Source organism: Fundulus heteroclitus, unplaced genomic scaffold (genome assembly GCF_011125445.2).
Source record: "Fundulus heteroclitus isolate FHET01 unplaced genomic scaffold, MU-UCD_Fhet_4.1 scaffold_73, whole genome shotgun sequence".
In the NCBI taxonomy this organism is placed as follows: Eukaryota; Metazoa; Chordata; class Actinopteri; order Cyprinodontiformes; family Fundulidae; genus Fundulus; species Fundulus heteroclitus.
The window spans coordinates 935,123-954,723 of record NW_023397175.1 but is presented as its reverse complement, the minus strand read 5'-3'; the positions used below and the strand labels follow the sequence as shown (position 1 = coordinate 954,723).

Here is a 19,601-nt window from a genome sequence, read left to right as displayed (position 1 = left end):
AATCTTGTGGGTCTCTGACTATGGAACACCTTTAAACTATAACTGAGTGCAACAGTAACATTCCTGACAGTACGACATACAGCTGCCTCTGAAAGATTTTCTGCATCTTCTATGTTATTAAAAAGCTGATGTTGGTATATATAAAAAAAGAGCAGCACAAAGAAATTGTTCAGAACTGAGAGCGTTCCCTCATTGTGTTAGAAAAGCAATGTGTGGCTGAGAATATTGAAATAAATCATCTGATGACCCCAAAGTGCTTTACATTGGTCAATCATTCACCCATTCACACCCTGACGGTGGTGAGCTATGATAGTAGCCACAGCTGCCCTGGAGCAGACTGACAGAAGAGAGGCTGCACAACACCACATGCTTGAGTTCACTGCAGAAAATCTAAATAATTTAATGGAAATAAGAGTGGAACTCTGAAAGATGTGCACATCTCTCAGTTCTTCCTTAGTAGGACCCCTACTCTGAAATAAAAATAAGCTATACAACTATACAGCTCTTTAAAAAGAAGAATTTTGTCTTTTTCTTGTAATCGAGCTAAATCAGATTTATCCAAACTAAATAACCTAAAATAAATTATTGCTGTATCTTGATTCTTTTATTAAACTATGTAGCTTGAAATCACCTTAGGTTTTGGACAGGTATAATGTACCCTCAGTGTACTTGTGTGATGTTGCTCACAGAAGTCAAGTGAACGCTCAGGGAGTTTGTGTGTTTGCTCAGACACATGAAAAATTAGGGGGAACATTGGATTGGACCTCAGAGAAAACAAAGCTTTTGTCACTCATCAGTCTCTTCAACATGTAAATGGTTTACGTTTGGTCCTCAAGAGAAAACCAGATCCAGTGGTTGACGTGATTTCTGAGTGGCTCCGGAAACATGTTCAACGCTCAAAGACTCTGTGATGGATCCAAAATCTACAGCTGCATTAAAGGCTGGCCCAGAAAAACCTTCTATTTTAGGATTGATGATGAAAGGTATGTAAATTCTAGCAGACAAGAACCAAGGGCCATTAATTAGAATACAGTAAAAAAAAAAATCGGAAAACTTTGTCTGATGAGCTGACATTCAGTAGTAAATGAGCTGCTGTCCATCAGATTACAGAAATAATCGTCCTTAAAGACCACAGCAAGACCTCTACCTGACATGTGTGTTGTGTAAAATCTCATTAAAATGCACAACAGTCCCTATCCTGTTGCCATGTTTCAGTATGAAAAAAGTCTGACTTCTCTATGAATAAAAGTTTATTTATAAAGAAGGATTTTTTTTAGAAACAGAAGTGACGTTTAACAGAACATACTAACCTGAATCCTCATCATCAATTATTCAGTTCTATAGTTTTTTTTAGAATGCATACACCATATATCAATTAAAAAATTTAAATCTTTCTCACCTGCCATCTAAACAGAATGTAGTGAGTCTACAGGGTGCATTCCAATCAACAGAGGAATGGCAGGTTACAGTCAATGAGATGAAAATAGTACTCTCTATCATTATTTCATCTCCAGGCCCAACAAATTTAACGAGCTCTGTCGTTTCTTTTTTTTCTGCCTTTGCTTAGTGCCTGGTGTTTGAAGATGCCCCCAATGGTGTAAAGGCTGCGATAGCTGCAGGGATGCAGGTGGTGATGATTCCCGATGACAACCTGGCCCCCAGTCTTACCCAGGGGGCCACACTGCGCCTGAGGAGCATGGAGGAATTTGACCCACAGCTCTTTGGCCTGTCGGCGTACAACTAAACAACACAAAGCAGCACTGTTCCAGCCTTTGTGCTTGGGTTCATTCTCTCTCTACTATTTTGATATTTTGTTGAAGCCTTAACTTTTGGGTGATTAAGGATTGTGTGTTTTATTTTGCTGGTAAAATCTATTTTATTGCCATCTTAATATCAGCCTATGGGCTTCATGTACTCTCTGAAGTTGATGACCTTTAGCCACTTCATCAACGCGTGGTTCAATGACAGCTAAGTCACCAGAATCTTCAGATGTTCTCAGGAACTTCTCAGGAAGACAGATGTTCTTTAGCAGCTAAACAGTCCTACTTGGGATGTTTAAAGTTGGTTTCAACAAGTTTGTCGTTTTTATTGCACACCACAGTTTCATTCTTTATTAAACTTCTTCTTACAACAATGTTTGTACTTTACTTTATCCTTGTGTTGTGCCAGTTCAGACGTGACAAAAACGGCATCAATTCGGGACGTAACGGACTGCGTTACCCATGATGCAATGTGGTCAAAATGGCCACCAACTCCCATCACGCAGCACGGCAAAATGGCCGCCGATCAAGATAAGGTTGCTATGGTGATGGCTATAAAACCCGATCACACACGACAATCTTCCTTCTTCCCTGGCTTTAGCCAACCCGAGAAGACACACACAGCTGTTTCCGTTGGGGCAATCCCACGCCACGTGTTCGAGTTTCTCGCTAGACCGAGATTGTTTCGACAGAGCTAACCTCCCTTGGAGTTAACATCTGATATTAATACAGAGACAATATCATTGGATGGTGATAAGGAATAAGGATTTAAACTCTAATTGCAGTTACATTGGGGTTCTCACAGCCTGCTGGATAAACCTCGTCGGTTAACAGTCCGACCTGATCATTTATTCCAGCATAAATGAGTTCATAACAGCAAGTTAACTAATGCATTAGTGGTATAAATACTTATAAGCTTATAGCTAACATCACCACCATTTTAACTATATTTGTTATAGCGGAATTTTGAGTTGAATGATTTATTATTTAAATTACAATACCAAATTATAATTAATAATAATAATAAGCATATTCAACCAGCTTATGGCATAACACTTGGTTACTGTAAAACCTAACCATTTAGTTGGAGGGACTATGGTCAAATATAGCTTTTTTTCTTCTCTTTTTTATCAAATAAACATTTAGATTATGCAACTAAAACCAGATAATTATTACAGACACTGTAAAAAAAATCCTACATATTACGCATACCCTTGTTGGCTTTCCGACATTAAATCAGATTGAACCTTTCCTGTTTTGGATCAGTTAGGATTAGTTAACATTTTTATATTATAAAAAGGAAGAAGAATGAGAAATGTTTTTATTATTTGCTTTCAGTGCACAAGTTTTCATATACTAAGGCTGTGTCTCATTCTGCCTACTTCCGTCAGTGCACTGCTGATGTACACTGACCACTTACTGTCGTAGTGCCCACTTTCGACCGTTAGTAGTGTTCCAAAAGGAACACTTATGTTAAAACACTTACCGGAAATGACGGGATGACGTGACGAACGCAACACACGTGACCGCAAATTTTTCAGACCGCCAAAAAATATATGCCGGCGTTTTTTTTTTTGTTTTGTTTTTTTATAAAAACAACAATCGTTTACATACACAGCATGTTGAAATTACATCGCCTCCGACGTCAAATACGTCCTCCAAAATATTGGCTGAACATGAGGTTTGTTTGTGTATTTTACAAACACCTATCGAGCACAATGCCTCGTATTACCACCATTACTTACATTTATATGATTGCGGTGTCGCAGCTCCGGCTGTCTCGGCTGAATTGTCCGCCATTATTTTCAAAATAGGAACATCTTCCCGAAGTCCTTAGCCCCTCCCTTTCCGCTTTGTAGTCAAGATGGCGTCCGTTTAGTGCGAGTAGTGTCCATCGTTACACACTGCATTTTGTGCCCGTTTTTAGGGGGTCATCCGGGTACTTTCAGTGCACTGACTTTTTGTGTTATCTACACTACCTACTTAAAACTAAGTGTTCGAAGTGTAGAAGTAGGCGGATTGAGACACAGCCTAAGATTTGAAATCTTTATAATCCAGTTGGGTAATTCACAGGCAGTGACGGACTGGGATTAAAAAACGGCCCTGGCATTTTCACCAACCGAGCGGGGGGGTGGGGTGGGGTGGTAACGACGACGACGACAAGTGTTGCGCCGAGCGCGGGGGGACGACGACGACATGTTTTGCGCCGAGCGGGGTGCAGGTGGAGACGACAAGTTTTGCGCGGAAGCGGCCGCCTCGCCAAGACAGAGTTGCGGGAAACCCTGCATTTGGCTTATTAGTGGGCCGACAGATAATGTAGGCCTACAATAAACAGGGTGAAAGGGGCCGTGCACACCCGACGATCAGGCCGCCTCGTGATTGGCCGGCCCACGAGGGCCCGCGGCCCTTCTGGCATCTGCCCAAATGCCAGACCGTCCAGTCCGTCACTGTTCACAGGTGATGATGTCATGGCTTTATAAGGTTCTGATTGGTTGTCACACAACAATTGAGTTAATTGGAGTTCCACCTAAGGTTGCAATCCATGCACCATCTCAAGCTTCCTTGTTCGTTGATGTGGGAAAACCACAAGAAGTCAGAAAATATGTCAGGAAGAAAATATTTGACCTCCACCTGTGGTTTATCCTTGGTTCCAATTTCCAGATTCCTGAAGATACCACGTTCATCTGCAAAAACATTTGCATGCAACTGTTACGAGCATGAGAAGGTCCAGCTATCATGGTGTTCAGGTGTACTTGTGCTGGTGTGGAAAATGAAAAATAACCTCAGCACAAAAAGAAAAGACCTGGAAAGACTACTACTGAATCAGAATCAGAAATACTTTAATGATCCCAGAGGGAAATTACAGTTTAAACTGGTAGGAGTCATGTTCCACATTTAAACTAGCTTTGTACCAACATGGGCTTAAAAGTCAATCAGAGGGGAAGAAGTCATTGGTTCAAAACCATAATAAAAAGCCAGATTACAGTTTGTAGATGTACCCAGGGACAAAGAGCTTAATGTCTGAAGACATGTGCTGTGGTCTGATTAAACCCAAACTGAAGTCCTTAGCTACAACAACATTCAATATATTTGGAGGAAAAAGCATGAAGCTTGCATTCCAGAGAGCATCATCTCATCTGTGGAGTAAGCCGTCATGTTTTGTGGATGTTTTTGGTGCACTTCACTTCAATAGATCGCTTTATGAAAAAAATAACATTGTATGCAAATTATGAAGAAACATCTCAAGACTTCGGCCAAGAAGTTAAAGGGTAGACACAAATGCATCTTCCAATTGAACCTCTATCAGTTTTCAGCCTGTGACCCCAAAAATTACAGTGCTGGAGACTGGTGACCCCCTAGTGGCGGGTGGCACTTGATTATCAGAATTAAGTCATAAAATTACAAGAATAACTGTTTATATTGTTAATGTTGTTATAAAAAGTCTTACAAAAAAGTGCAGTGTTCCACCTACGTTAAAATTAGTAATGTTGAGCCTCCTGTATTAGTTTGGTATCAGTCCCACAAATAAGGAAAAAGTAAATCTTTTTAGCATATCATGAGCAAATTATCCCGGGACCCCCAAGAGGGGTTTTGCGAGGGATTGCTCCAAAGTCAACAGCGGCTGTCCACTGTGGCTCCAGGAGGAATGGATGCTTCAAGTCAGTGACTCGATGCAGTCTGCTGGGTTTCTTTGGATAGGAAATGTTTTAACCACTTTGAATAATGGACAGAACTTTATTGTTTTATAACAAGGATGAACTGGGATGGATGTTCAGCAATTGAAATCTGTCTTTATGATTTGATTGAATGGACTTTCTTTTAATGTGAAGACTTATGTTTAAGACACCAGTTTGAAATTATCAGTGTGTTCATGACAGGGAACACCGTCCGGGTAGCAGTTGCCTTTAGAAGATAGGTCCACTGTGGTCATGCTGGGATGCTCAATTTGAACATCAAAAAATCTTCTTCACATCTAAATATCTAAATGCATCAACATTCTGCCATGTGATTGGCTGACTAGCTGCTTGTGTTAAGCACCAATTGATCTGCTGTACCTTATAAGGTATAGGAGTGTATTTATATATTTGAGCTTCTATATATATTCTGACTCTGTGTGGATTAGAGAAAATCCCCAATTAAAGTGCTGCACCCTAATTCTGCTTTGAGCTGGGTGGATCCATTGAAGCCAGATGTTGTATAATCATTCCCCCCTGGAAAAATAACAGCTCAAATAAATCATTAAAAAGCCCAAAATGAGACTAGTGACTTTGATGAGCATGATGAAAGTTCTGATGCAGCTGCATGATGTAGACTGGTTGTTGGATTTCACCGGTTTTTGACAGAAAGCCTGGGCTTCAACGTCTTCTGGGTTACCTGCTTTTTGGAGCAGTTTCCTGGAAGGTCTATATTTTCTTGCCCTGTGGTCACCGTGCATCGTCAGTTCTTAGTAGATAAATAAATTCCCCACTAACCAGCGATGTTGGTGACAGATAACATGAATCAAACCAGACCGTAGATTCATTCTTGGATAAGTTTGAAGATACGATCCCCCTAATCTCTTTTTAGAAGCCTCTCAGATCTGACACTTATCGAGCTGTTAAACTAGGTATCTTTTAGAAAAATCCAAAGGAGCTTTCGGATGTATTGGATAAATTCATAGTGGAAGAGGCAGCGGCTGCATGCACAAATAGTTCCGGTAACATCTGGAACAATCTTCAAAGGCGCCAATCCTCTGCTTGGTGCTTAATCAGCTTTACCTTGTACGCACACTTTAATCTCTGCCCATATCTGCTCTGACTGTAGTTTCTATGTATGACACTGTGTTACAGGGACAACAGGGGAGCCAAGCTGGAGGAGTTTGAGGCCATAGGTCCCCCAGGCGGCTCAGATCTGATTCCTCTGCACTCCTGTCAGTTTCCCTTCGTGCCTGCCTGGTTTTCAGTCTCAAGGACCAGCTAACCGTTCTTATATTTTGGCTTTTCCTCCTGCAGCTTCACAAAATGTGCATTTTTCCCCTGACATTCATTTGGACTCTGCTTTTATTAGTTGATTTGTCGGTACATCTGAGAGGATTACAGTTTTCATCTGATTAAAACACAGAAATCGGTTCAGATAGCACCACCATAAAGCACCATAATACCACCACTGACGCAAACAAGCATACCTGAAGGTATTTTAGAGACACCCAAGACCCTAACAGACGCTGTTTTGGACTTTGACAGGAACCCGGAGTACCCAGAGAGAACCCATGCATGCGTAAGGGGAGAGCATGCAAACTCTATGCAGAAAGACCCTAGGCTGAGATCCGAACCAAGAGGTTTGGAGGCTTTGTGTGGGAAAAGTGCCTCTCTATGAGTTACTGAGTCAAACCCAATGTTATAAAAGTTGTGCAATATCCATTAACATTAGTTCATTTACTTATTGACCTTCATTTCAGGTTTAATTAGTTTATGAATTATTTTTACACACGCTGCATATTTAATGTGATCTGCGCATGTGTATTGAATGTACCTATTCATTTTTAATTTATGTGATCATTTAATATAATTTATACAGCTCAGGTGAACCTGTCACATGCAGTTCACCGCCTGCATAATCAGATGAGAAGCAAATCCAGCAAGTTGGCCATGCATTCACACTTCAGCTTTTCCCTTGTTGCTTTTCAAACCAAACAGGTCTAGAGGGGGACATGCGTCAATCTGTTCCGTGTGGAAATAGTCACACCAATTTATCCACTGTTTTAACTTTTTAACAGCAAACTTTAGCCGATTGTATTGGGATTTTATCGGACAGACCATCACAAAGTAATGCATAATTGTAAAGTTAAAGATCTATGTTTAGTTTTTTTTACTATTTTTTTTTTACTAAAAATCTTAAAGGTGTAGCATGCACATTTTATTCAGCCCAATTTACTTCCATAAGTTTAAACAAAATAAATGGGAATAGCATCATGACCAAGGAACCCAACACACATGCCAGAAAGACATTAGTGTAAAAGTTTTAAGCAGGATTAGGTACTGAAGCACATTCCAAAGCCTTGAACATCTCCCAGAGCCCCATTCAATCCATTATTTTGGAACAGAGTGAGGATGGACCACCTGCAGACATAGCAAGACATGGGTATCAACCTAAACTGACAGGCTGGGCAAGGAGAGCATTAATCAGGGAATCAGCCAAGATGTCCATAGTAAAGGCTGATTTATGCTTGAGGCATGTATGCCCTGCGCGGAAAATAAGACATGCGGACAAAACGTCTGCAGCATTTATGTTACTGTGCCGCATTTCCTCTGAAGCAGCATTATTCTCCTAGATTCTAGGGGCAGCGTTGTGCTCCTACGCCAAGCGTCTACACCCCACCACACGTAAAAGTAAAAAACACAGTTGTTTCCGACATTTTAAAGTCTCTTCCTTTCTTCCAAGAGTGAAAGCAATCTCTGTCCAGGAATGTTTAACAACTTGTTGATCATAGTGATCTTTATGGGGCAAATCATAAAAAATTTCTATGTATACAAACCCCCGCTCAGGTGGGAGAATCTACCAACGGGTGGATGAAAACTTCAGCAACACTTGAAGATTCAGAAGCAGACTTTATTAAGAGACCAACGTGTTCGGCTAGTGGCCTTCTTCAGGGTCATAGAATCTACCAACAGGACAACTATTCGTTGGGCCCTCCAAATCTTCAAAGCTGGCCTTTGTGAACAAGTCCCCAGAAGAAATGTTTTGTTGAGAGGAATGCACTGTTATTGAAAATGTACGTTCTCAGATGTTCTTCATGCAATCCTATTGCATTTGAGCTGTTTAGCTAACAAGAATGGACAAAACATTCAGCCTGTTAAACATTCGAAGCTGATGGAGACAAACCCCAAGACACTAGCAGCTGTAACAAAGGCGAAACGGGGTTCTACGAAGCGTTGACTCAGGAGGGCTGAAAAAAAATACACACAATCCTTTTCAGATTTTCATCAGAAAAGAAAATGTATTGGTCATCCAATCCATACATTTTCATAGAAGTAACAAGACAAAATGTGAAAAAGGTAGCGAAGAATGAGCACTTCCACCAGTTTTTGGTCCTGCATTCATTATGCTCCACTTGAAATCCATTTAGTTTCCCACTCCACCAATCACCTTGTCTTTTATCCTTGCCATAAACTGTTTCAGCATTAATTCTGCCTTTGAGTAGGATGGAAAAGCAGCAACGATAAAGGGCTCACTGACAAGTTTCATAGGCCCGTGTTCTCAACTGTGCTCACGACTGATAGACCAGAGCAGCCGTGGGACACATTCATCTTCGATGTCAGTTTCCTTTTCTTTCTTTTTTTTTTATTTCTAGACCTTATCAGAACTCAGACACGCAGCTTCTTCCACAGGCAAAGTTACAGTCCCGGATGGCAGGGAGAAACATTAAATGGATGACCTCATTTTATACACTGAACCTTTTCTGCCGGAGAAACTAACAAACAAGCTTGTAATTCAGAGTGAGAGGTACAAAGAGGGGAGATCTCCAATCTCTGCTCCTAAAGTCCACTGTGCATACAAAGCTACTTTCTGAAAGAAAGTTTTTCGTCTTTTTTTAATGAATTTCTAAGCGTATCTCAACCCTCCTGACTCCCTGGACATGATGCTTTAAGAATTTTGTTTTTGCATTTCTTTGGCTTTGTTCATGTAAATTGCATAGCATTTGGCCAGGTTGCACACTTTGGAGTGGTTTTTATTTGTGTTTAATTTTTTCTTCGAGGCTTTTCATCTAACTAAAGCAATCTTTGTCCCTACAACATTTTTTCCCTGCCATTCAGAATGCATGTTGTGCATACACAGCTGTTGCGGTTAGATTTGTGTTTTCAATTATTGTATCTCATTTTGGTGAATACTTTTCAAAATATTAGATTTTATGTTTTTCCTATTTTTTTTTTTGTTTTGTTCTTTTTTGTATATAGCCCATGCCCAAAGCACAATTTTCTCTACAAATACGTTAGCACATTTTAAAGTTATAAGATAGGAAATAATTAGCATTTTGTGTTTCATTTAAAATTGCAAATTTTACACACACACACACACACACACACACACACACACACACACACACACACACACACACACACACACACACACACAAAATAAATAAATAGATTTTGCAAGTATGCAATTAGGATAATAATTAATATGTTGCATTTTTCCCATCACTTAAGCTTTATTTTGAGTTTAAAAAGTTGGAAAATTTTATGAGTAAAAGACCGAATATAATATATATATGATTATATTCTGAGTATTTTTGTGCTTAGGGGACATCTGTGAAGCACAAAATGAATGGACCCCAGAGGGAAAATGAAACCGAAACGCACACACCAGCGCCAGAATCAGAAAAAAATAATTTCAGTTAATTTTTCTGAAAGTTTTCAACAGTTTCTAAACTTCTGGTGTCAACAGACAGAACACAATCTTTCCCGTTAAAGACACAAACAAATAGCTGCTGAATGTGCAGGGTTTTCAGAGCTTTAGATAGATTTCCCTTTTCTCCACACAAAGCAAATGCATATCTGAAGTCTGCATATCTCTAAAGTGCAGGCGGCTGCTGAATTGCCAAGAAGGCTTGAGCAAAGAAGAATCCAAAAATCAGATGAAAGTAGATTCTCTCCATGCCATTTTGTATTCTTCTGCCAAAATGCGCAACCTCAACTTGAACCATATGGGATTTTATTGAGATGAAGATATTAAAGGCCTCTGACTGTAAGAACCACTTTGTCTTTTATGTGAGATGGGATGCAGGCTTCTCTCAAGCTCAGTGATGCAAATAGAGCTCATGTTTTATTCAGCTCCAAGTAATGAGAGGATGCATTTGATTAAAGAAACAGGTGATGGAAAGGCCAGTGTCGGGAATAAATTCAGAATGCTTTCAATGAGAGACCAAGGGGTGTTTTATGAAGCTATTTTGCAGTGGAATTAAATAGTTGTTTGGTTTCTTAGGGATTATATGTTTTGACGAAAACACATTTATCTTGGCCTTTGCTCAAGATTCTCTCTGATTTACAGTGGGGACAAAAGATGTTCCTCTTATGGGACATTTAATATAAATTAAGTTCTGGGGGCCAAGCTGCCAGAGCTAAGTGTGTTCTAAACCTACTGTGGGTCGAAACAGTTCCATCTAAATCAGGAAGACCAGTAGACTCAACGGCAAGTGGCTTGTATCAAAGGCTGTTGCTTAGCAATATGTGTGCTGTGGCTGAATGGCAGACACCCCTTAGCTAATAGCACTCCGCGCTCGTGACGTCACCATCTCATTAATATTAACGAGCAACGCCGCTTGTCGCTAAGGTAGGACAAACAGTGTCAGAGCCATTACAACCAGCCATTACACGCGCAACACATACAACGATATGACCGATTTTTCAGGTGTTAAACTATCACAAGATGTCCCAGGCACCCAGTTTACTGGTAGAGCTGTTGAAGAACATACCAAGGTTCAGCTCAAACGATGGCATGAGTGTCGAGGGCTTAGAAAGACTGGAAAACGGGCCAAGTTGATAGAACAGTAAGTCGATGTTTTTCTCCTGCTTGGCTGTCATGGCGTCATCGGTCGTTTTGTCTGTCTAACCGTCCAGGAATCGTTATATTTTTTCCAATGTTGCAGTTCAATCTCGGAGTAATTTTCAATTCAAAAATAAATTCATGGCGAATTGTTTGTTTAATGTTTGTGTTATTTGAAATTTATTAGAGTAGGGTCTATATTTTAGGCCTATATGCTATCATGGTAGCAGGCCCTTTTTTTTAGCTAGTCGCCCTCCTATCATGCCTATCTATCTGTGGCTAGCTAGGCCTATTTTAGACCTTTTATAGAGGGAACATGTAGAGGCAGCAGTGGGGGTTCTAGACCAAATTTAGAAGGGGGGCCAGGGTGGGGCCAGTGTTTTTTCACAGGGGCACAGAACAAAAGAGTGGGGGGAGGGGGACTTAACAGGTCAACATTTTATCATTTAATATATTAAGTAAGCCAAAGAGCCTATTGTGCCTCTGGAACTGCAGGTTGCAGACCCCTGATCTTTTCTCTTTTCGTGAAACAGCTTAATTTTTAATTATTGTTTTTTTATATTTATTTTTAATTATTTTGTTATCTTATTATTGGGTAAAAACATAAACGAAAAAAAATAAAACTGATCCAAATGACTAATCAGTCACAGTATCTTTGTCAGCATTTATCATCCTAAGAAATGTAATATCATGTTTTTAGTACATAACACTAAAAACATGATATATATCCTGGCCATAACAGGGGCCAGGAACAGTTCTACAGGGCCACAGGCCCCTGTTATGGCCCCTGTCTAGAACCGCCCCTGAGAGGCAGGCTTGCTGTTCAGTTAGTAAGTAGTAGCCCAGGCCTACATGTAGACATATTAGGATGGTTTAGACTAAATACTCCTTTTTTTCAGTTGCCAAGCTGCAATTTCTTCAAGTCGGGCAAACCAAATTGATTTATCGGTTGACAAAGGTAAATGGTATTCAAAGAAACTTGCTGAACTAAATAAGAGTGCAACTCCCAACAGTCAAGATCCATCACTTGTGATATATGACTGGAAGGACTTTAAAAGCTTTAACCTGCTCCCCTCTACAACTACGGGATTGTGTACCATTGGCTCGTTGAGTCTATGCCAATGTCAGCTGCTCCTGGAACAGAAAGTGACGATGAAGACGATAATACAGATTTCATCACTGAAAAATCCCTCCATTGTGGGTGGCTGTATGTTGATTCTGACTTTGTACATTCTGTGAAATTTGCCGAAAAAGGAAATATCATGAACTACAAGTGTACTGTCGAGGCTTCCATGAAAGGCATAAACTACACTGTCACTGTCAAACTGTCATCATTAAGTGGGGCTGTGAGATCTGCTGGATGCCAGTGCAAGGCATCTCCTCTTGGACGTTGCAGTCACATTGCTGCTTTGTTACTGCTCTTAACAAAGTATGTAGTTAGTGGAGACAATGGTAGAAAGCCGGCCTGCACAGAGCTCCCATGTCAATGGAATAAAGGAAAAAAAAGGTAAACGCCTGGACCTGTGAGTGAAAAAGGTTATGGTAAGCGACCGCCATCGAACATTAAATGTTTTTGATCCTCGACCAAAAGGAAGTAGATTGACGGACAGTGCCATTAACACTTTTCTGAACGAGTTGGCTGTTGCAAATGTTGGGTCAGGTGCTGTTAGTATGTGGGAAACTGTATTGTTACATAAACATAGTGACTACCAGCTACCTGTTTGCCATAGAGAACTGCTGACTGCACATAAAAACATATACCTCAGGAACCTGTCGGCACACACACCTCTGGGCTGCCATAGTGCAATGATTGTTGGAACAGAGGAACAATCCTCCTCAGCATCTTGGGCAGCAGAACGATACCTGAGAATGACTGCCTCACAGAGTAAGGAAGTCCATAAGATGTGGCAACTTATAAAAGACCATAATGAGCTACCATCTTCAGTGAACCAGAGACTATTGAACTTTATCAGAAAGAAGGTGTGGGGCCTGGATGTTGACAACAACATATATGGAAAATGGACTGAGGTATGAAGAGACGGCGAGGACCTGCTACCTGGACTTCAAGCGTTGCAGTACAGCAAACTACAGCTGTGTGAAGACAGGACTGTGGGTATCGAGTCAGTTTCCTGAGCTGGCATGTAGCCCTGATGGACTTTCATTTGACCCCCAGATGAACATGCCTGGTCTTGTGGAGATTAAATTGCTAAAGCTGCTTCAGTCGATGTCACCAAAGGAATGTGTCCAGGCAGCAGAGAGTGAAGAGCTGAGTAGTTCTCGTCTGAGTAGTTCCTGTTTCCGGGTGAAGGATGAACAGCTTGTCTTGTTGAGGTTCCATCCCTACTACTACCAAATCCAACATCAGTTGGGAGTTGTTGGTCTTCAGGTGTGTGACTTTGTTTTGTGGTCACCAAAGGGTGAGCCATCAGTTGAGAGAATACAGAGTGACAATGGCTTTATCGAGATGATTCTCGAGTCAAATGTCAAATTTTGGAAATGTGTTATATTACCAGAACTAATCGAGATGAGAGCTCCACGAAATTTGGTTCCCTTTGTGCTGCATGATTTAGCCTAATGTTTGTGATCAACCTGTCACTGTGATGAATATGAAAATACCTGCCATTGGCCATAGTTTACAACTGTACTTGCAATAATTGTAACTTTTGATTAATATTTCTTGTGATTTATGAATTTTTTTCTTTTTATGCTGCATTTTCCTCAGTGTCTGTAATCAGCCCATTTTGATGTTTAAAATACTGCCATTCATTATATTTACACTGTGATTTAGGGTTTTCTGTGATTTTAATTTTTTTTGCATTGAACTGTGATTCTTTGTTCATACATTCCAGAAAAAAAGGAAAAATGTTATTTCATTTTTTATTGCTATTTCTTGAAATTTAAAAAACATACATGTAGATTCAAATAAAGATAAACATTTCATCTTGAAAAAGCAATTTTGTGTTAATTGTTTAATTAAATACGTTAAAAATTTACAGCATACATTGACTTAATACACACAAAAGGGCTATAATGATATTATTTAGCCAACTGATCCTGGAAGTTTACCAGACAAGATGCAACAAATACAGCCTGAGATGCAAGTGGGGCCAATGATAAGGGAATAGTGCCAGATATTAATTTAAATTTGTTCAGTCTTTCATTATAGCGTTCAACATGTATTCTAGCTTTGGCGATCTTACGAGTTAAAAGTTCCTCTTGTGCAGTCAGTTTTTCTCTACCGTTCAAAAACGGTGGAATGTTAACATGTACATGTCTAGGCATCAACAAATCTTCAACTGTGAAGCCGCGGTGCACCAGCAGAAGATCACCAGGGTTCAAGTGTGACAATATCCCACACTGTTCAAAAATTTCCCTGTCAGACACTTCATATAAAATGAAGACACCTGTACCATTAGGCGCAACAGCTATCAAGCATTTATAAGTGATGATAAGTGATAAGTGATGTTTATAATTTGAATACAAATTACCCTGCTGAGAAAAGTTACGAGGCATCTGGACAAAGAACTCGGTACAATCTACAGAACAATGAACATTCTTAAATGACTTAAATGATTTAGGCATGAACCTCTTTAACACAGACCTATCAGGGAACATTACTTCTCTTAACTCATTGAAGTGACAATACAGGAGTTGAAGACAGGATGTGAAGATTGACCTGAGACATGACTCAGATTGCTTAAACATAAATGACATGGTATAGAAGCAATATCCTCTTTTCAATCTTACAAGACACTTTAGAAGTTCATCTATTGAGGATGTTGTCCTTTTTCCAGATTTTTTTCTTTTCCTGCTTTTGTGACCCATTCCAATAAGTCAGATTATTTACCACAGGTCCTAAAAAATTGGACAGAGCCACAAAATGAAGATAGGTAAGTCCGGTGAAAAATTTCATTGCCTTGTCATCATTCTTGAGGATGCCAACACTGAGGTGAAGTGTAGGCCGACATTCTTCAGCGGGGATAGGTGATATAGTTCCTGACAGATTCAGCTGATTTCTCAGGATAATGTTCTCCACTTTAGACTGTAAAGGTCTATTCATACCCTACGTGTGGCCTACACGTCCGTATTTCTGTCCGTACATTCTAGCTGTTGACTCCTTCATACCTCCGTCCGTCTTTTATGTTGAGGTACGCAATAACCAATATTTCCTCTAGGTGGCAGTGCTAAAATTGGAGGGCCTGCTGCAGACATCCCGTTTGCTCCATCACTGCTTTTTTATTATTTATTTTGCTATGAGCGCGCACATAGCGCTCCCTAATTGCGGTCCACTTGGACTTTATGACATCCTCTGTCATGCCTCTCCGATTTCTTGAAAACTATTTAGAACTTTTTTTTTTGTCCCTGTGCCCCGGACACGACACATCATATATGTGTGGGTAGTTGCGGACAAGCTTCCCAAGTCGTTCCTCGAATCCCGCCATTGTTTAAAGCCCAGAATTCTAAACTTGAATTCCAATTTTGTTGACATATTGTACTACAAACTCAATAGCGCCCCTACCTTTTCCGGTAGTATTGCTCCATATTGATCCATTTCGTCCGTAATCGTAAGCTCCCAATTTTGGTGTCAAAATACAGACTAAATCGACGGTTAGAACGTATCCGTCTTTTACGTGAGGTATAAATGGGCCTTAAGATGTATTTCTCATTTACAGTTTGGCATCCTACGTCCACTTTTTCTATCTGGGCAGAACATCTACTACAGAGATTATCCTTTTGTGTGACTTTGGTCAGGGCAGCTGCTGAGAATGTCTGAAAAGACAAACAGGGTTTGACAAAAATATATGAAATATAAAAAATATCACAATCATCACATTCACATCATTTTGTACTGAGAAGAGATCAATCGTCGAATAGGGCTGTCATGATTTGGGTTTTGTCTTGGTTCAGGTTATCCATATTATTTAAGTTTCTGCTTTTGGGTTCTTTCTTGTTTTGGCTTTGTTTTAGACGTGTTGTTCTGTTTAGATTAACTGTTATTTACCTGTCACTTTATCAGCTCGGTTTGTTCTCCCCTCAGCAATCAGTCAGCTCCCTTGCCCTGATTAGTTCCACCTGCTCACTTGTAATTAGTCTTCACTCCTGTTCACCTGCTTACTCCCCTATATAGTCCTGCCACAAACCTCTGCAATTTGCCAGATCAATTCAAACCACTTGGTGAGTGTTATCCAGCGTTGTAATACTGATAGCCCTGTCGATACCGACCCGATTGCCTTTTTGACTCTGAGCCAGCCTGATCCCTAAACCTGATTTTCTTGCCCGGTATGATTGCTTACCTGTTTTTCTGAACTGGACCTGCCTTGTGATATTCTGAGTTTGCCTTATCCTTGTCTGTACTTCTGCCTATTTTGGACTACCTTTAGTGTACCGGATTTTGGACTGCCCTTCTGATCATGGAGTCTGCCTGTCCCTGTTTTATTATTATATCCCGTTTTTTGCTTAAAACCTCTCTTGTCTGGCTGAATACTGGGTCCATCTGTCTCTGGTTCATGACAAGGGCACATGCATTAGGTTTTTTTTTTTTTGCATTAGCAAGTGCCTTATTTAAAATTAATTTAAAAAATCCATTTATTCTTATGAAAATTGCTGCTCTAGTGATTTTGATATTTTAAAAGAATGCCAAAACAATTTATGCCTAGCAAGGCCTAAATGTTATTCTACAGAACAATTCATTAAATGTGATAGTTATTCTCACCTCATCCAAAAAATCTAACTCGGATCCTACGAAGGAATTTGAAGTTATGTCATTTGTTTGAACTGAAGTAGTACTCAGATCAAGCAAAGTAGTGGCTACATCAAGATCACACTTGGAATCAGCAACAAGTTGTTTCCTCCTTTTAGAGATTGGTGGACTGGTGAAAAGTCGTTGTTTGGGGGCCTTTCTTTTGCATCGAGAGTACCTATCCAGCTGAAATGATGAGAAAACAGACATGCAGACATGAAAGAAGTGTGACAGGGGATAGCTCGTTTCGTCGTGAGCTGTTCGACATATGATCAGATTTAAGCTTCAATAAAACATAAAAAAAATCTTACCTGTTTACTACATGATGTCGCTGGAATAGGGTCAGGATTTTCTTCAGTTGGGCCCTTTCTTCCAACAAAATGCTTGCTGCATATGTACGTGAATTTGGTAACTTTTTCCGGATTGAACTGTTGTGAAGGCCGACCGAACAAGTGTACCCATCGCACACATTTCTTCTTTGCAGTCTTGAATTTCGGGAAATTAATGAAGAAAACATCCTTCATATGCGGTCTATCAGCGTACCTCGAGTCACTGTTGCACATTCCATAGCAACAATGTTTAAAAACCATGGTTATTAGACGTTTTAAAGTTCGAAAACGCAGTCGTTTTAGCGAGTGAAATCCAATGTCATGTACAGTAAAATAGAGGATGACAACGCAAGTTTGTCCTACCTCGTACCATGTGATATGACGTCACACTTAGATGCTTCTAAAAATAGATCGCTCGCGGAGCGCTATTGATGACCTGTGGGGAAATTTACCAGTGAAGAAGAGAAAATAAGCAACATTCTGGGGCAACATTTGCTCCCATGGGATCAGTGGGATAGTATTATCTTAACTGTGCATTCTGCGTGGCTGCATGATGAAGGGAGCTAAATCTATGTCAAACCAGGAAAACGACCAGAGTCTGGGGAAGACCTGAGACTGGGGTGGAGATTCACCTTCCAGCAGGACAACTGCCCTGAACATACAGCCAGAGATACAATGGAATGGTCTCTCCAGTCTGACTGAGCTTGAACTATTATACAAAGAAGAGCTGACAGTTACTCCTGACAGCTGGAAGCTCAGTATTTTAGTTTAATTTGTGTGTCTCTGCATCTCATTCATTGGTCTTCATGTCCTTGAACTCAACACCAGAAAAACACAATAGAAGCCCCCAAAATTGACACAACTCAAATGAGGACAATGAGGAACATGCTCAAAAGCATTTGCAGAGGCAGGGGATAACACATCTAATCTGTTACGCAACCGGACTTTCTTTGGTATTTTGATGTTCTGGGATCCAGCCCCCCTGTGACTTGTCAGACAGGATGTAAAATACCCCAGGTGACAGGTTGAGTGATGGATTAATTCATCCATCAAACTGACTGTGACAAAATGCATGGCCATTTCTGAAGAGGGGCTGCAGCTGTAATTCTGGCCATACAGTTTAGGAAAAGGAGATATCTGTTAAGATTTATCCATTTCATTTGGTAATAGAAGATTATCTTAATCATTATATTTATCTATGCAGCAAACAGACAGGAAGTGCATCCCAAAGTTTAGGTGCTGTTGACTGGAAATATCAGTTGCAGAAAAAGCCTTTGACCTGACGATGTCACTAAAACCCTAGTCTTTGAGAAAGACTAGGGTTTTATTAACTACAAAATATACTGCAGAATTTTTCTATAAGCCCCACAAGTTCAAATGAAAGTTGTGCTAAACAAATTCTAAACTGAACTGTCAAAAATTAAGCATTTAAGATTTTTTGTCCTGTTGGAGCATCCAAAAGTCCAAGGAGGTGCTCCTTCGTATTGATTTATTTTTTTTATGCAAGACACTCACCCCACTAGTGCAGAAACAGCTCCAAAGCAGGATGCTTCCGACTTCTTGGTAGTAGCAAATTTCAATTAAGCTTGACGGTCTCCATTTTCAGGTAGGGACTTCTTTCTTGGTTAGCTTTGTCTCACTGCAGGTGGACTGACATGAATTTCTTTGTGTTAAGGGATGCTTGTGTACCAGCAGTTTCTGTCATATTCTGGGTTTTGTTTTGTTTTAGGTTTGTTATTTGATTAGTCAGTTTATTTCCCTGTCTTAGATTCTATTTGTTTCTTGTTTGGTTTTTATTATAGCTTCTATTCTGTTAAGTCTTAGTTTTAGGTTCTGTATCAGTTTTGGAATAGTTTGGGTTTTATTGTGGTTTGATTTTGTTTTGTTATAAGTTTATCTGACCTGCTCCAATCATTTCTGTCACTAGTCTTAATTCAGTTCACCTGCCAGCATTCTTCCACCCTGTCACTTCCCTTCTCCAGTCACCATCGTATCAGCTTCAGTTTACTTCCAAGCACTTCCCTGTTCCTGATTAGCTCTATCTATGCCAATAATTAGTTTCACTCCATTCACCCGATCACTCCCTTACTTATACCTGCCTCTGTCCCCTGCAATCTGTCAGATCATTGTTTTTTGGTGCCAAGTGGTGAGTCTAGTCCAGCTTTTTTTGCCTGTCTGTCTGACCCTGTTTGCCTCTGGATTTCTAAGTTAGCCTGTGCCCTGTTTTTGTAAATAGTTTGGTCTGTGACT

General features: G+C 40.1%; 1 protein-coding gene across 1 annotated transcript in view; it reads left to right on the top strand.

Moving 5' to 3' along the window:
• The window catches only part of pudp (pseudouridine 5'-phosphatase), a 57,375-nt gene extending 55,241 nt beyond the window's left edge, over positions 1-2,134 (top strand). Inside the window, exon 4 of the mRNA XM_036134059.1 lies at positions 1,568-2,134. Within this exon, the coding sequence (XP_035989952.1) occupies positions 1,568-1,744 (177 nt within the window). The 3' untranslated portion in view covers positions 1,745-2,134. The remainder of the gene's footprint in view (positions 1-1,567) is intronic.
• The last annotated feature ends 17,467 nt before the right edge of the window (positions 2,135-19,601 follow it).